At 37.7% G+C, this 18,039-nt stretch overlaps 3 protein-coding genes across 3 annotated transcripts; 2 read left to right on the top strand and 1 right to left on the bottom strand.

Annotated features, from left to right (window-relative positions):
- Nucleotides 1-228: 228 nt before the first annotated feature.
- Nucleotides 229-3,040, top strand: LOC147863818 (uncharacterized). Its single transcript, XM_087319157.1, has 4 exons — nt 229-475; nt 1,604-1,717; nt 1,873-1,977; nt 2,495-3,040. The coding sequence occupies exons 1-4, from the start codon at nt 301-303 to the stop codon at nt 2,824-2,826; spliced, it is 726 nt and encodes a 241-aa protein (XP_087175283.1). The 5' UTR covers nt 229-300; the 3' UTR covers nt 2,827-3,040.
- A 779-nt stretch (nt 3,041-3,819) lies between these two features.
- LOC147863817 (uncharacterized) lies at nt 3,820-8,177 on the bottom strand. The gene is made up of 3 exons (XM_087319597.1): nt 7,999-8,177; nt 4,351-7,319; nt 3,820-4,088 (listed from the first exon to the last, which is right to left on the bottom strand). Exons 1-3 carry the CDS (start codon nt 8,129-8,131, stop codon nt 3,984-3,986), a joined length of 3,207 nt encoding a protein of 1,068 aa, XP_087175723.1. The 5' UTR covers nt 8,132-8,177; the 3' UTR covers nt 3,820-3,983.
- Nucleotides 8,178-13,220: 5,043 nt separating this feature from the next.
- Nucleotides 13,221-16,648, top strand: LOC147863816 (S-adenosylmethionine synthase 2-like). The gene is made up of 2 exons (XM_087320472.1): nt 13,221-13,340; nt 15,339-16,648. Exon 2 carries the CDS (start codon nt 15,353-15,355, stop codon nt 16,529-16,531), a length of 1,179 nt encoding a protein of 392 aa, XP_087176598.1. The 5' UTR covers nt 13,221-13,340; nt 15,339-15,352; the 3' UTR covers nt 16,532-16,648.
- The last annotated feature ends 1,391 nt before the right edge of the window (nt 16,649-18,039 follow it).

Here is an 18,039-nt window from a genome sequence, read left to right as displayed (position 1 = left end):
GCATATATCATCACAAGACATGGAGATATGAATTGGCGACATTAATTAAATTGGGTAGTGTCAATTAGCTTGTGAATATGGATGGATATATATATATCATCACAAGAGATGCAGATAAGAATCGGAGACATTAGGTGGACATCCGGTGCGTCCGAACGATGAGAAGAATTTGGAAAAGTGAGTAAGGGTATCTCCTATAATTTCCTTAACCTTTATTTCGTCTCCTCCTCCTCCTCCTCTTCTTCTTCTTCTTCTTCGTGGCGGAGCTGGCCCACTGAAATTCTCTCCGTGTTCTCGATCATGGACAGAGCAGACGCAGAAACAGGAACAGGAACAGGAACAGATGATGGAAAGGTTCACCAGGCATGGAGTCCTCCTCCACGCAGTCATGGAATCAGTCCCGCAGGAAGACCTCTGGACTATCAAGGAGGCCAGGGATGGCCTGCTCGTATCGTTTCTCGCTCTCTCTGTGCAGGTTATTCCTTTCTCTTGTTACAATTTTGTTTCGCCATTCAGAATTGCATTTCTTCTTCTTCTTCGTTTTCTTTTCCTCTTGTGTACGAATCTTCTGTGAAATCGTTTCCTTGTGCTGTCGAGTTTCGGTTCTGTATATATTCTCTGGGGCCGGATTTTCTGATTGTGATTGTAACATCAATTTCTTCTAGTATTGTGTTTCGGCTTGATTTGATTCTCTGAAGAAGCATCTTCCTTCTTCTCATGTGTTTTATTTTGCCATGTATAATTCAGAAGAGAATTTTTTGATCTTTTGATAAATTTGTTTTATTTAATCACTTCTTCTTTATTAGAATGTGAATTTCTCTAAGCAGTAGAAACAAATCAATTAGAGATCCAAAGCTTTATTTTTAGCTGCACCTCATTCTTTGGTAGACATTTTTCAAGGTGTCTTCAAATTTGGTTTTCTTGATCCATGTTTTTATTTTGATTTTCAAATCGCCAGAGGTCCTTCCTCATCTTCTTCTGTTTTTTTGGAGTCTATGAAAGAATCTTTTGAGTTCTCACTATGCTTCACTCCAAACATGCTGCTTTCTTAGTACAAGAACAGACTCAATCTGAGATTAGAAAGCATAAATTTTTAACCGTAAATTTTTATGTGATTATTCATCTTCTTCTGTGTTTCGATGAAAATTTGCTCTTTTCTTGCTATAAAAACATTTAAAAAAACAGCTCAGCTCAATTCGAGATTAGAACCATCATTTTAACTGTAATGGACAATCTCTTGTGGTACATATAATTCAGGGTTGGCTGATTGATTGACTGATAGAAATTCAGCCTTCTTTGTCTCCATTGTTCAGATTTGGTTTCCATCCGGAATGATTGTTAATGATATTGCTTGTGTTTCTAAATTTCAGTTCACTATAGTGTTTTGATAGCCAAAAACAATTTCAATCTATGGTCAAATACAACACATTGCTTTGGTCAACTCATTCTTGATATTATTTTTTATACTCTTGTAACTGGCACGTGTGACTTCTGTAATAGCATAAAATGTAATTGGTAAACCACTGCAATTATAAACATGGACCCGACTTGGCAAGTCAAGTGCTTGAAAACTCACAAAAATCGCTTTTTGGATTTTATTCAGCTGCAATTGGCTCAGTAGCTGGTGTAGGCATTGGAATTTATAAAAGACAACCCCCTCTACGTTGGTTTACATCAGCTGGAATCAATTGTGCCATAGCCACGTGCTGTTTTTGTGGTATAGATACAAAATTCATCAGTTATTAAACCATATATTTGCTTTATCTAGCTACCCAACAGAGCTTCAATTTTATACTGTGAATTCCTAGTTTTAGGCGAATAATATGTCCAATCAAGTTCCTGATTTGCAAAATGTTTTGTGTAAAACTGAAGGATTTCAAGAGTTGACACGTGAACTTAGAGCTGCTGATCCAGATGATTGGGCAAATTTTTTTCTTGGAGGGCTTGCAAGCGGTGCTCTTCTTGGCAGGATTCATGGTTAGTGCTAATCATTAAGAAGGAAACATTCTCATCTTTCTTCATGTAACATTTTCAAACATAATGAGGTGCTGTGAATTCCATAGAGTGAAACATTAAAAGCCGAACAGTGCCTCATAACATGAAGTGCTGCTATTATATGGGTTTTGATGAGTTAAAAATAAAGATCTAGAAGACATAGTTGCAAGAAACCGTGCTTCTCCTGAAACAGAGAAATGACCTTTGAGCAATAAGAAGATAGGGAGAGAAATGACCTTTGTTTTTTTATTCTCTTACAACTTGAACTTATTACATACATAATATGCATACGAACATCTGTTATTGTACTGGGTAAATGTACAATTACAATGTTGTACAAAAGCAACAAAAACTATTACCAAATCCTGGTTAGCTTTATTTAATAGTCCCTATATTTTTCAAAATTAGTTCTAATGTTTGTCTAAACTCAACAAAGTAGCCTTAAATATGTGTATGATTTGGATCAAGTTCTAACATGAGCATGTCTCACTCATTACAGGTGGCCCTTCCAGGGCTTTACCAACTGCAATTGTATTTGCGACAGTGGGCACAGGAATTCAATTGGCTTCACTTCATGTAGCTGAATACAGATTACGGCATTTTCTCACCAAGGTTGATAAAGAGACAGAACCTACATCTAGAATATCAACAGATATTGTCACCAGTGTAACAAAAACAAAAGCTTGGCTAGATTTTGAACTACCAGAATGGTTTCCTATTAAAAAATTTGATGAGGAGGCTGCAAAGAAACGTGCTATAGAGAGAGAACTTCAACGTAGAAAGCGGCTTGAAAGCTTGCATACGGGAGCCTTTCCTGTAGAAGATCATTGAGATAAAAAACATTATATGATATATACCGTCATGGTAATGTAGTATACATAACATTAATGATCATTTTGGATATAAGCTGCTATTAGAAAAAGAGGTGTTTATCATTCTTGAGGTTCCAGATTCCAAAGACACAAATGGGCAAGCCAAATATATGTTGAATCTTTCATTCTGCAATATTTGAACTCCCATTATGTCAATAAAGAGCCTTTGAAGAGGTGATGTATTACTTTTCTGTTTCCTGTTTCCTATCTTCCTGTGTTACTAGATATAGTATTGTAAACAGGTACTCTTCTCACCAATCCCGAGGTGATGTATTACTTTTCTGTTTCCTGTTTCCTATTTTCCTGTGTTACTAGATATAGTATTGTAAACAGGTACTCTTCTCACCAATCCCGCCAAACCCCAACCTCACCACATTGGTGCACATGTTACCAATACCATCACATAGATGTAATATGCTGAACTATTTTGAGTGAAGACTTACTTTCCCTCCCTTTTCTCATGCAAACACATACGGAATTTTTCATTCTCTTGTATCTCATCCTGTCCATCACATTGATATGCATGTTACCAATACTAAATAATGCAGAATTGGATGCTAAAAGGATTGTACATGTCAGTTTTGTTAGAAAAGCCCTCAACATTTGTGCCTCACTCTGACATCATTAGTTGAGAAAATAATATGAAGGGTTGAAGTGGATATACTTGATCTCTCCGCATGGAAAACTATAAATAATAGCTATAGTTCGTTAGGCTAGGCAAAGAATCACCATACCATTATATCAAAGTGAAAAATTGCCACAATGAGAAGAACCCTTGGCTTGTATTTAGCAAGCTTATATAAGATTCATGCTTTTCAGTGCAACAAAGTAAAGAAAGCTAAGCTTCAGGCTTTTCTACATTAACAGAGAATTTTCTCTCAAAAGCATGCTTCATTTAAATGGTATCAAGAAAAAGAGAAGAGAAGGAGAGAAAAAATCAAACCAAGCACGGAAATCTACATTAGATATTACTGACTTACAAGACCATCATGGGCTGTTGTTTTGTCAACTTGGAAAAACACACCAAACTAAAACAAAAGAAAATACTAGTAGAGCAGAACAAGAAGTAATTGTTCAGCAAGAGCAAATTCAATATGATCATCTCTATCTTGCCCATCATGGCGGGGAGATGGCAATACGTCGTTGCACTGAGGTGGGTTCTTGGTTACGGAGGCGGCTTGATCTTCTGACGGGGGTCAACTTTGACTCCACTGTCTGGCCCTGTAAAAAAGTAAATAAATTGATACATTAGAAATTTGTGCTACCAGAATCAATCGATGAGTTGAAAGTGCATGCTCATGAATGAATTGCAGCTTGCAATAGATGTGTAAGAAACAAGGAGTCAATCCGGATATATTTATGAATCAAATGACTGCAAATTTGATAGAAACAATGTTGATGAATCAAATCATTGCAAATTTGATAGAAACAATGAATCGGTGCATGAAAATGTCATAGAAAACCAGCCAACAATTGCTGTTACCTCTTTCTTGGACAAGAGCGTGTAGGTTGTGAAGCTTCCATATGGAGAATGTGCACTAGTGGAAACAGGAAGGGGACTTCTAATCAAGTCTTCATCCTCTCTCACATGGTGTGGGCTATTCCGCTGTTGTCGAGAGCTTGGTTCGGGAGATCGAAGCAGAGAAGCAAACTTCCCATTCAATTCCTCAATCATGGTGACCTTCTCTCCACCATGATGCTCAACTTTCAAGCTGGTCGATACCTCTTCTGCTCTTAAATCATTTGAGGAAATGTCTTTGTAACGCTCCCGCAATGCATTATTATTTGCTGTGATGCTTTCATGTTGCTGTTGTCGTGTCTTCTTTAGGAACTGCACACCTGATATTGGCATCGGTGGAGTCACCACTGAGGTTCCATTGTAAAGGTTGAATTTGCGTCCCCAGAATATTAGAGTCACACCTATGGTCAATAGGGTGGTGATGGCAACTGCAATGATAGATTTTGCAGAGAAATTTATTTGAGTAATGAATGTCTTCCGAACGCCATTTTTGGTTACTATTGGCATCACCTCTTTACCAGTTTCAACTTCCTCAGATAAAATTGCTGTGGCTTCAGAAGTCACTGATGCAAGGTACTGCTCCATAACTTCTTCTGTTGATGTTTCTTCTGATGGAGCACTGTACCCCTCTTCAGCTGTAAGAACATCAGAGTGAACATCCTCCTTTGAAAGTTCGAGATGAGATTTTTCAGAGAGATGATGTTTCTCAGAGAGATCAAAATGACAGTCCTCAGAAAGATCACAGTGTGTTGCTTCTTCTCCATCCGTGGTATTCTTAGAGAAGCGTTCTGTATTGAGTTCTACATCTTCCAGGATTTCAGCATTACCAGAGAACTCAGATTCTGTTTCTGAACTCTGAGATACCTCAGGAGCCACTTCAACAATAATATCTATTTCATCTGTTTCATAAAGGGATTCCTTGATAATTTCATGATCTCCGGTGTGTAATGAAAGATCTACTGTGTGTATTGAAAGATATTCTTCGTCAACATGAGAATCTGTTTCATAAAGGGATTCCTTGATAATTTCATGATCTCCTGTGTGTAATGAAAGATATTCTTCTTCAACATGAGAAGCCAACCTTGCATACTCCCAGAAATATTGTAAAACTTCCATCCTATCCTCCTCAGTTCTCCCTCCTTTCAGCTTCATTAAACCCTCCAAAACACCTTTCACTGCAGACATATCACTCAAGCGAGTGACATTCTTTTGAAGATCATTCCATACGCTATCGGATACAGACCCTCGAAAGAGTTTGTTTGCTTCCTGTAAATCAAACTCGTGAAGTAATTCCCAGTCATTCAGTACAATCTCTGCATTTGCTTCTTCTTCATTCATCCATTCCTCATTGCTGAAATCATACTCTTTCATCCACTCAAATTGTTGAGCTCTACCTTCAGGAAATTCAGAATCCTTGGCTTTCCGCCACCATTCGACCATAACGTGGGACGTTAATTCAAATTGGAGGTGAAGTTCACTAATGGCTTGATCAGTCCAGGTTTTCATGAGCCTGTATACATCTTTCCCACCTTCAATAGCACGGATATAGATCTGTTCTTTCCAATCAGTTAAGTTTTTCATGTTTCTGTAGATATTTTTGGCATCTTCTATGGCCATGCGTGCATCCACAGAGAGAGATATCTGCTCTTCACTCCAAAGAGCTTCAAAGTTCTGAAGAAATACTGATAAAGGTTGATGGAATCTGCTTCCATGCCAACCAGTTGAAATGTAGTTATTCCTCAGAGATGATGGAAGAAGTCCAGGGCTACCAGAGGCCATGAGAACTGATGCCATAAAGAAAAGAAGTAGAACACCAGACAAGATATCTCTGGTATAGCTTCTTTCCTTGCACAGTTCTGCATCTGAAATATCATCATATTCCACAGAAGAAACTCCTTCAACATCTTCCATCTGAGATTTATTCGTTCTGAGTTCACATATAATTGAATGTTCAAGCTTCTCTTTTAAAGTTTCCTGAGCTTCATTGGCTCCTTCATCGTCTTGGAGTGGTGCTGCTTCTTCCTCATGTTTCTGGTTTTCATCCTTATCAGACAGTTCTTCAGTTTGCATTAATGGGGAAATTCCTAAATCTCCTCCCTGAACAAATGAATTCTCTTTGAGTGACTCAGTCGAATGTTCTTCTTCGATGAAGTGGTGTGAACCTTTCATACTTTCATCTTCACCATCATCACCAGCAAGCAGAACATTTGCTTCCTCTGGCTGTGGCGACTCGCTAAAATTCACTCCCACAATCTCTCCTTCTTCAATTTCTTCGATACAATCTGACTGTTGTCTTTCAGCCTCTGCATGTGGAACTAGTGGATTTAATATCACATGAATATTGTGTGCAATTTCTCCTCCCAACTCAGAAATCATCACAGTGTTATGCGGCACTTCTGGGGTCTCCATTGAAGATACTGTCCCATGGAGACGCAGGAACTGAGGACGCTCAGCAAAAGGTGAACAGTAAGGATCATAGGGGGATGAAAGAGAAGCCTGGATTCTCTCCCCATCCGCTACACCTATGATTTCTATATCGTTTTTTGCAGGATCTGTGACTCCCAAAAGTGTTTCTTGATCCACAAGGAATTTCTGAATTCGTTTCGAGAGCTCTGTGACACTTTTCCCCTTCGGTGTGAAGTTTTCTTGCTGATCTACAGTGGACTGTGGTTTTTTCTGCTCATCCCTTGGAGTAAGATCTGTGCTTACCTTTGGTGATCCGGACCTCAATGGAGAACACGACCTGTTCCTTTCCCCTAGGATTCTTGGGTTTGGTGAACTTGTCGTGGAGACTTTAGAAAAGTGGTGTGCCCATGGTTTCTTTGGAGGTGTCTTGAGATTCAGACTAGGTCGTCCGCTCACCGTGGTGATGTTTGAAGAGTTTTCTTTGTGATCGCTGATTTTCTCGCGGATAGATGGGTCTTTAGAATGGCCTGAATTAAACAGAGAAATTTAGAAGACAAATGAGAAGAAAGAAACCATTAAATGACACCGTTAAGCAAGAAGTCAACAACTTCCTGGTGAATATGAAAGGATAATAATGAAGATAGTAAGACAGTTTTCTGAAAAGAAAAAACCAGTCAGTGACATGTGAAGAGAAAGAAAGCAAATGATACATAATTCAAGAATATCCATAGAATTGCGATCTGAAAACGAAACAAATCCACATAGAAATCAGAAGTAAATAAACCATAATTAAACATAGAACTTTACGAAACAATGGAAATTTACGAAATAAGAGATATATCCACGAAATTCGAACGGAAATGAAATGAAATTGAATACAAAGTAGAGAAAGCATTCGGACAGATTTATTTTAAAAACTAACGAGAATGTAAAGAATCCAAGAACAAGAAAGTAATGGACGTAAACTAAAGATTTCATATGCTTTCGAAAATAATGAATTGACAATTCAAACAAGAAGACACCTCCCGAATGAAGCCATTCATAGAGAATTCAGGAATATGAAGCCGAATTCAGGAATTAAGCAGTTCGTACAGAATTCAAGAACAAACAAAAGAACACGATATGGACAAAGTCCGGAGACAAACATTACAATTCGTACAGAATTCGGAGGAAAACAATATGTACTACAGGAAGAAGACAACTTACCAGAAGCGTTGCTCTGATAACCACGGAAAGAAAGCTCGCGCCTCGAAGAAGAAGAAGAAGAAGAAGAAGAGCCAGAATTCCGCTTGGAGCTCTTCGAAGGACGAGAGCTTGGAGGGGAAGCGGAGGTAGACATGGTGGATTCGGGTAAAGCTTCACAGAACAAACAGAGCGGGTGAAAAAAAAAACAAAATAGAAGAAGATGGGGGGGGGGGGGGGGGGGGGGGGGAGGAGGTGGAGAGAAGACAGGGTTTCTTTGGTAGAAGATCGTTCTTGAGTGCAGCTACGGAGATCCTTCTTCCGCAAGAGTTTGAAGAAGAAGAAGAAGAAGAAAAGAGAGGTCTGTATGCACGAATAAACCTAATCTAGCTTGTGTGTGTGTGTGTGTGTGTGTGTGTGTGTGTGTGTGTGTGTGTGTGTGTGTGTGTGTGTTGTGTGTGGCTATGGCGAGATGCGGAGCTCGCTAGATGGGAGGGAAGGGAGAGACAGACAGAGAAAACAAGTCTCAGAGTAAACGGTCCTAAAAATAAGAACTCTCTCTTTCTCTCTCTCTCTCTCTTTCTCTTTCTCTGTGCATCTGTCTTCCTCCTACTATTATTATGATTGATTGTTATTAGGATTGATTATGTAGCCGTTGCAGGTGTTGCTCTATTTTTTTCAAACCTATTTTCATACACATACATAAATAAATGTATATAAACAATAATACATACATACTATGTGTTCGCAAAAATAGGATGGAAACTGCAGTCACTAAAGTAAATTCGCGCCCACCATTCAAAAACATCCATCACACGGAGACATATGTACATACATACATACATACATACATAAAATGGGCTCCCCCACCCCACCCAACCCAATCCCATCCATGTCTTCTCATATTATATGTACATACATACATATACATATGCCTTTGTATGTATGTATGTCGTGGGTAGGTTGTACCTTAGTATCGTAATGTTGAACAAAAACTTTATTGCCTCTTACATATAATATGTTGGGTAGCAAAAAGAAGAAGATGAAACGCATGAAGACAAGTGATTACGGCAACGGCTTTGATCGAGTGATCATACAATTACATAGAAGTACATCGGAGAGTGAGTACCTAAGGGTTTCGTTCACAGTGAAAAGATTGAACACCATCAAAAGCATATGAAGTAATTGGTTGCACGAAAATCAAGATGAACGCGTTTTTGTCTAAGATTATTAGGTAGTATATTAAGTTCATATGTATTGGGGTGTGTCTATGTAATATAATTCAATCATAAATTTCTTGATAGCGACAAGAAGGCACTACTATCAACAACTAAGGCATGCTCATATTATATGATTGAACAACCTCACAAGCATATTTGATAAATGCAGCTAGTAACAAATTTCCAAAAGCTATGTTGAATTGGTAGTTGTTGTTCCAATGATTTGTTACTAATACCTTCATATCATATGATGCTTCGTGACGAGTGAGATTAGATATGGAGCTAATACCTTGTTCAAATAGCAACATCTATATCATCGTTTTGTGCAATCAATGCTTCATTATTTATCTCTCATAGCATGTTATGAGACACCCAATTGGATACGACACTAATATTAGGTTCTCATGACAACATCTATACGAATAAATGCTTGAAAGAAGGCCTTTGCTTTCACACATACACATACCGAATTTACTTCCAATGCTTGAAAGAAGGCCTACTTTCACACACATATATCGATTTTACAACCATGAGAGACCAATTATGATCTATGGAACATGAGTGGAACTTTGGTGAGGATCGATCTCTCTCTCTCTCTCTCTCTCTCTCTTTGTTCTATCGTAATTAGCTTACCCTAGTGGTAAGTCGTTACATTACTAGCACTACATCTTGGGTTTGACACCTCTCTATTACTCCAAAGACATCTCTTATTTCACCTCTTATTTCAGGTTTGGTTGTCTAATTGTGGAATTTCGGGGTTGAACCCATGACCACCTGGTGTCCATTGGGCAACCTTACCAACTGAGATAAATCCATTCGGGCTTTGTCTCTTTCTCTCTCTCAAATCAAAGGTAACTTCTTCATTAATGATTGACTTGTTTACTCGCATCCTCCAACAAGGATTTTATATCCTTTTTTTTAGCCAAATCCCATGAACTCGTAAAGTTAGTTCCTACGTTGTCCTCGTGTCCTAGGATATCTCCTAATCCTCCATACACCTAAGGATGATCTCTATTTACATTAATGTGGTAAACGTAAAACTATAAAAACTTTTATCAAAGTAACAACAATTTAGTTTTTGTCTATGAGAAGCATCTAGCTGGATAAATGATGGGGGCACAAACGAGGTTGAGAGAAAAACATGAGAGGGATGGAGCAAGATTATTGATATATGGGGGAAGATTGGATGAACATTAAATATCTGCCACATTGGAGTATCAACATGTTGTGGCACACACCTAGCATCTTTGCTACCAAGTGGATGGCGTGTCTCAATTGAGCTTTTGTTTATTAGGTGATATTTTGATGAGTTTTTCCAAAAATGCTACATTTAATGTGTTGCATGGAGTTCTATTTGGCGACCTTCTCATTCATGCATTAAAGTGTGTTTCGCTCTCCTAGGCAAATCCATGATAACCCAATATTTTAATACTTAATAAATTGACATGGGAAATGTAGTGGCAAACTCAAGGTTGGTCACAAGTCCAACAATGGTCGTCCTCTCCCTTTCTTGAGTCAATGGGCTTCCACATTAGATGGAACTATCGCGTCCCTTTAGGGATTTGTACATAATCGCCTCATTTGTAAAATTTTATAACTAATGGAAGGAGTTTTTTTTTGGAAAAAAGAAGAAGAAGAAAGTTGGTCACAAGTCCATCGTGCATGATTGCATATTAAAGGACTCGTCCAATTTATAAAATAGGATAGTTCATATTGAACACTTCACATTTGAAATGAAAAACAAGAAACATACTACATTAGCATCAAGCCTAATGTCATTTGTCATTAATACATTGTTAATAGATCTAGTTACGACACTGATCACTCTAGTAATGGCTAAACACAATTATTCTCTTATGTAATTATTTAATTATGGGTATCAATATTTCACTAATTGCATATATATTTTAATGACCCAAAGTGCTCATTAAAAATTTCTAGTGAAGCCTATGACAAAGAAATGAGACAAATAGAGTATATAACAAACCAATTGTGATTTACCAAGGGTATCATCTGAAATCTTGCCAACACAATCAAAACAAAAATCAACATTGTGTCTCTCCTCCATGAGTCATTGATGGCCTTCAAAGGATCATTGATCATGAATAAACCATGGAAAGAAAGAACACACTCTTCCAAAAGTCGGTCACTCTCGCCTCTCAAATTAAGTGGCTAATCTACTATGTATAATCACATGATCATCGAATGAAAATGCCCATGTTGTAGCATGCATAACCCCATGACATAGCATACATACCCTAAGTATGTTCCCATGTACGACTCATGGTTTCATGTGAGGTATACTTCATACAATGGGCCATGATGAGTAGTAGGTTCAACTATTTGGATAATTATACAAAAACCAATATTTGTTTGTTTGTAAATTGTATGTATGTATGTATAGTTATAACCTTGGGTAATCTGACCCACCAATATTAATTGAGTTTCCATATCTTTTTCCTATATTTGGCATTTTCTGGTTTATTTTTCTATTCCTTCCATTTAGTGAGGTCAAAACTAAGTCTATGCCACATTTAAGTGTTGTAGTCACCTTTGGCACTTTATAGAGAATTTTTTATTCAACAACAATTGTTGAAATTGATGGCCCCATTTTCATGTCATGTTTATTTTGCCACAATTTTAATAGAGCAACGTCATGAATTTTCTTGGCTGTTGTTCTTCCTCCAACAAATGTTTTCCGTGTCTCTTTATGAAGGGGGATTAATAAGAACTTGCCGATCAAGTGCAATGGTTGTCTATATTATTGTGGTAACCCACTCAATGACTCAACATATGGAACCCAAACAAGATCCCACCTTGTTTTCTATATTTGCTCTACACTACATTGCATTCGCTTTGTTGTTATCTTTATCACTCAACATGGGGTGCCATCTAAATCTTCCCCACTTCTAAGTTCTCTCACTCTCTCGTTGGCTCTTCTTTTATGGGGTGTTCTTGTGATGAATTGACAATGAGGAGACACCACTTGCCAATTAAGTTGCCTTCGCTCAAATGCTAGGATCATTGTTTGATGTATGGACAATAATTTTTTTGCTCAGACGTTTTCTCTTTCAACATGCGTGCACAATTTTGTGTGCCCTTGTCTTCCATTTCCTACATTCATATATTGGCGAACATTTTCTTCATGTGTGGCCTCGTAAGGCTTCTTCCTCTAATGCTGCTAGTTCGTATGCACAAATTTTAAGATGATGCCATGTTGATCCCAACACTCGTTTCCTTTGCTAGAGTGCTTCTCCTCTGTAATAATCATCAACACACTTACTATTTATGATATCTTATCTCCTATGCCATGCCACGAGATTTTTTATTTGTGATGTAATAATGATTGATTCCACTCGATAAAGGGCCGTTGAGATAATATATCCAAGGAGGACGAGAGTGAGGGGTGTTGCATGCTAAGCTTTGCAAGCAGTTAATTCTCTATATTTTTACTACTTTCTCGCTAGGACTTCTTACCACAAACCATTTTAGGGGGGGGGGGGGGGTATGCCTTGATGAATCGTGGCTCCATTGCTCGAACACATGCCATGCCGACCATGGAATGATTCGACCACGACGTTGTTGTAACAACATCCCAATTGATGATGGGAATGAGTAGTTAGTTGATTCGATGCACAATGGGGCACTAATCGGAAGAACATGATGGTGGGTGGGTAGATCGATTAATGCATGGCATGAAATGGGACATGAGACAATGTGATGCACACTCATTGTTGAACCATCTCCCAAGACTTAAGTGCTTCTCTTTGTGGTGTGTGTTGGGACTTCATTCTTGTAGAACATATAAGGAACGAAAATGGAAAATAGAAAAGAAAAAGAACAAAGAAGAATAATGGGAAATGGAAAATGGAAAATGGAAAAGAAAAAGAACAAAGACGAATAATGGGAAATGGAAAATAGAAAAGAAAAAGAACAAAGAAGAATAATGGGAAATGGAAAATGGAAAATGGAAAAGAAAAAGAACAAAGAAGAATAATGGGAAATGGAAAATGGAAAAAAGAAAGAACTTGTGGTTTTTTCTGCTGGAGTATAATAAGAATAACCTTGGCGTTAGGTGCTGCTGGTTTTGTTTTCTCTTCCATCTGATTCGTTCCTCTGAATCTTCTGCTCTTACGGGTTCCACAGGTAAAATCGCCATAGTTTCTCTGCACACCTTCAAGTTCCTTCTGCAATTGTTTCTTCTTAGTAATATTATGGTTTCCTTCTGTTATATCCTCTGAGATAAGCTCGCCATATATTTGATTCACACCCTCAAATATCTGCTTGCTATATGATTGATTTCTTCTTTTGAATATTATGTGTGTATTCCTTGCAATGGTTTCTTTATCGGATTTATTTGCATGTAATCCTTGCTGTGGTTTCTTCTGATTACTATGGGTGTAATCCTTGCTGTGGTTTCTTCTTCGTATTACTATGGATGCCATCCTTGCTATGGCTTGTTCTTTTTATAATTATCTATTTAGTGCGCAAGGTAAAGTTTGCCATATCTTTCAAGAAATTTAGACTTATTTTGCTTGTTTTTCTCCCAGGATTAATCATGCGAAAGACTATTGTTTCTATTCTAGATTTTCCCTTCATGTACCGGACTGTGCGTATAATCATCTGAAAATCACGTGAAGGTTTTCTTTTGCTATATCGTATATTGTTTCTCATATAAGCTCGCCATATCTTGCTTCAATTTCAAGCTTCCTTATATTGGTTTTCGTCTTACGATCATGCATGTAATCACGCTGTTCACGGTATTCCTTTCCTGAATCGAATAGTTTGTCTCTTTTCAAGATATTTACGATTTCTCTAGCATGATCTCCGTTTATTCCTTTTAGGTATTCATTAGCTATTACGGTATGCATGTAATCATGGATCACGGTAGGTTTCTGTTTCTGTGACCTGTCCACGATTTCCTTCCTATCTGAAAGATTCCTTACCTTCTATATCCTCGGGGTTTAATCAAGTAAGCTCGCCATACCATAGGTTATTAGGAAAGTAATCATGTTTACGGCCTTTTTGTATTGATGACTGCATTTTTTTGCAAGCTTCCTCTACTAGCCTGCAAAAGATTCTCATTCCCTCAGAGAATGTGTTGCCACTTAGTAGTGGCTCGCTAATATAAATTATTCCTCTTAAATTTTCTTTCTTTTTTATGTTTGTTATAAGATTATTATGCATATAATTCATGCCATATCAGCAAGTGAAAACTATGTGTTTCTTCTCTATATTAGCTTTTCTTGATACTTAAAAAGGTTTCTTCCTTAAGCTTACAATATGTTTCTTTACCTTTATCCTCCTGACGCGTGGTAGTGTTAAGAGGCATTCTTGACAGTTAGCAAGGTCGCTTCGTCATTTCAAAGCTTGTTTCTCTTTAATGCTTTCCCGATAGGATTGTTATCCAGATAACTCTTGCCACATCGAGAACTTAAAACTATCTGTTTTTTCTGCTTCTCAGGTTCTTATCTCCGTTAAAAATTTCTTCGCAGTTTTTGTATAATAGTCTATATCGTAACAATATTTAATTTCCAAACTATGCATGTGACTGATTTTGGTGAAGAACATCTATCAAGGGTTTCAGTAAGATTTTATTTTTTTTGTGGATAGATTTCTTATATCATGATCTTTTGGTATTCCACATAACTAAAAGCCATCTTTTTCCCAGTAAATAAAGTAGGAATATTTGAAGGCTTGAATAAATAAAAAACTAATGGTTTTTAAAACAAAAATAAATATTAAGTTGCTTTACAGCATTTACATATTCAAGCCTGATAAAGGACTGAATCATGACTGTATGATTGTTGTCTTATAAGGCTGTAAAGAACGCTAATAACAGAAACCTTATAATATTCCATATTTAGTCTCATTTAGGCCACTGATGTATACTAACTCTACATTGTCCAATCGGGAGAAACACATTATATATATGATGCGAACAATGCTCTATATTTTTCATTTAACTATGAATTGAATTGAATCATTGCTATTGTTCTTTGTTGAAATCAATCTCAAGTGTTGCTGGTAAGTTCTGACTGGTCAGTTTGTGCACTTCATGTTTCTGCAATGTTGGTTCATAATCTACACAAGCTTAAAATATAGACCTCTCTTGATGCATTGTCTTGAACCAACCGTTTACAGAACTGGACTGAAAAATGGATACATTCCTCTTTACCTCCGAGTCTGTGAATGAAGGACACCCTGATAAACTCTGTGACCAAGTCTCAGATGCAATTCTTGATGCTTGTTTGGAACAAGACCCTGAGAGCAAGGTAGCATGTGAAACTTGTACTAAGACGAATATGGTGATGATATTTGGTGAGATCACAACTAAAGCAAAGGTTGATTATGAAAAGATTGTGCGAGACACGTGTAGAGAGATTGGCTTTGTATCTGAAGAAGTTGGTTTGGATGCTGATAACTGCAAAATATTGGTGAACATTGAACAACAGAGTCCTGATATTGCACAAGTTGTTCATGGCCACTTCACAAAAAAGCCAGAAGAGATTGGTGCAGGTGATCAAGGACATATGTTTGGATATGCTACAGATGAAACAGAGGAGTTGATGCCATTGAGCCATGTCTTGGCTACAAAACTAGGGTCAAAACTAACTGAGGTTAGGAAGAATGGAACATGTCCATGGCTTCGACCTGATGGAAAAACTCAGGTTACTGTGGAATACAAAAATGAAGGAGGTGCTATGGTTCCGCTCAGAGTTCATACTGTACTTATCTCAACTCAACATGATGAAACAGTCACAAATGATCAAATTGTTTCTGATTTGCGCGAGCATGTGATTAAGCCAGTTATTCCTGAAAAGTATTTGGATGAGAAGACCATTTTCCACTTAAACCCATCTGGCCGATTCGTGATTGGTGGCCCTCATGGAGACGCTGGTCTAACCGGAAGAAAGATAATCATCGACACATATGGTGGATGGGGTGCTCATGGTGGTGGTGCTTTCTCTGGTAAAGATCCCACAAAAGTTGATCGAAGTGGTGCTTATATTGTGAGGCAAGCTGCTAAGAGTGTTGTGGCTTCTCATCTTGCTCGCCGATGCCTTGTACAAGTCTCTTACGCAATCGGTGTTCCTGAACCTTTATCGGTGTTTGTGGATACCTATGGCACTGGTAGCATTCCTGATTCTGAGATCTTGAAGATTGTAAAGAAAAACTTTGATTTCCGCCCTGGTATGATTGCCATTGATCTCGATCTTCGACGAGGTGGGAATAAGAGGTATCAGAAGACTGCTGCCTATGGGCATTTTGGTCGTAATGACCCTGATTTCACTTGGGAGGTTGTTAAGCCTCTTAAGTATGAGAAAGAAGCTTAGTCTTGAATCTTGAACAATCTCAGAGATATGAAAAGATGCATGTTTTTTTACTGTGATGATTAAGGAGTATATTTCCAGATTTTTAACTATTATGAATGAAAAGGATTTCAAATACTTTGTATATGAGATACTAGCATTTATGTTGATGAAAAGGTACTTTATTGGCAGATGTTGGATCTAAGTGATGGGTATCAATCAAAATACGGATTATAGTTTTTGATCGTCAAAATAGCATTGCAGATTGCTCTTTTGTAAATTATATTGTGAGAATCAGCAAGAGTTGTACGGAAAGGTTGTATGTGATCACACTGGTTATTGATAAAATGCAGGATGATGCATCATAATTCTGTTTGCAAACTTGATTGATGTTGTGAAGTGCCTACTTTGTATATGTAGCTAGCATTATGAAGTGTTAACCTGGTGTTTAACTCCTAATTAATGTATGTTTCTATTTCATTTTGTGCAAAAGGCGTTAAGAAAATCATTAGTATAGTGGGTTTGTCTGTTTTATTTGGTTTTGTTCATTCAATGGGGAGAAATATCCAAGGGTTTCAAAAGGACATTGTTGTGTCAACACAATTGTTCATAGTGCAAGCATGATTATTCTTGGAATATATTGCAAAGAATCCATGGAATGTGTATGTTACACCACTAAAATGCGTGAGAAGTGAATAAAATGATATCTATACAATAAGTGAATAAATTATTTATTGGACTTACCCCAATAATTTAGATCTATGACTTACTTGAGGTGATGATCTGTCATCATTCTCTCGCTATACATACAAGAGGCATTTCAATGGCAAATACCTATTCCATCATGTGTGCTTGGACAATCCCATCTAGTATTTTGCAACACGCAAGAGGTGTGATCATAGTTTTGAGACACTTGCTCCATGGCCAAATCAAGACCATCTCTTGCTTTCGAACTACCTTGGCAAACATGGGGAGACATCTACATCTTGAACTCAATTTCTATCCAATTTCAAGGGCCGGTTTTGTCACAAATTTAGATCACTATCAACGACATATAAACAATCTTCTCAAGAATCAAGTATGGGGGAAGACTTACCTTTTATATGATCAATACGAATGTCATTCAAGATTTAGCATACGACATGAGAGCCTTAATGCTTGCCAACTCTCTGTCAACCTTTACAATAGCACATCCTAGATAATTCCTTACGTTAGTTAGATGTCGAATTGAGGGTGCGGCATTCTTGAGAGAGAGAGAGAGCATGCAACTTTCTTTTTTTCATCTTTGGAACAATAGGCTACGACATTCTAGTGATGTGATATGGTAGTGGCGGATCGTGGGATTAAGGTTTCTTTCAGGTTGTCCGATCTCCGATAGACACAAAGAGCCTGTGCCGGGGGGATTGAGCTATAGATATAAATTTATAATGTGTTCTGGAAATCTGGGTGTCCTTCAAAGGGATACATATTTTCTGCTCTCTCTCTCTCTCTCTCTCTCTCTCTCTCTCGTTTCGTTTCATTCGCTTTCTCCT

Source organism: Azolla caroliniana, unplaced genomic scaffold (genome assembly GCF_043228905.1).
Source record: "Azolla caroliniana isolate FFs.n. ecotype wild unplaced genomic scaffold, voAzoCaro1.0.p SCAF_5, whole genome shotgun sequence".
NCBI lineage: Eukaryota > Viridiplantae > Streptophyta > Polypodiopsida > Salviniales > Salviniaceae > Azolla > Azolla caroliniana.
The sequence above is the reverse complement of the archived record's forward strand: the minus strand, read 5'-3'. Positions and strand labels throughout refer to the sequence as shown.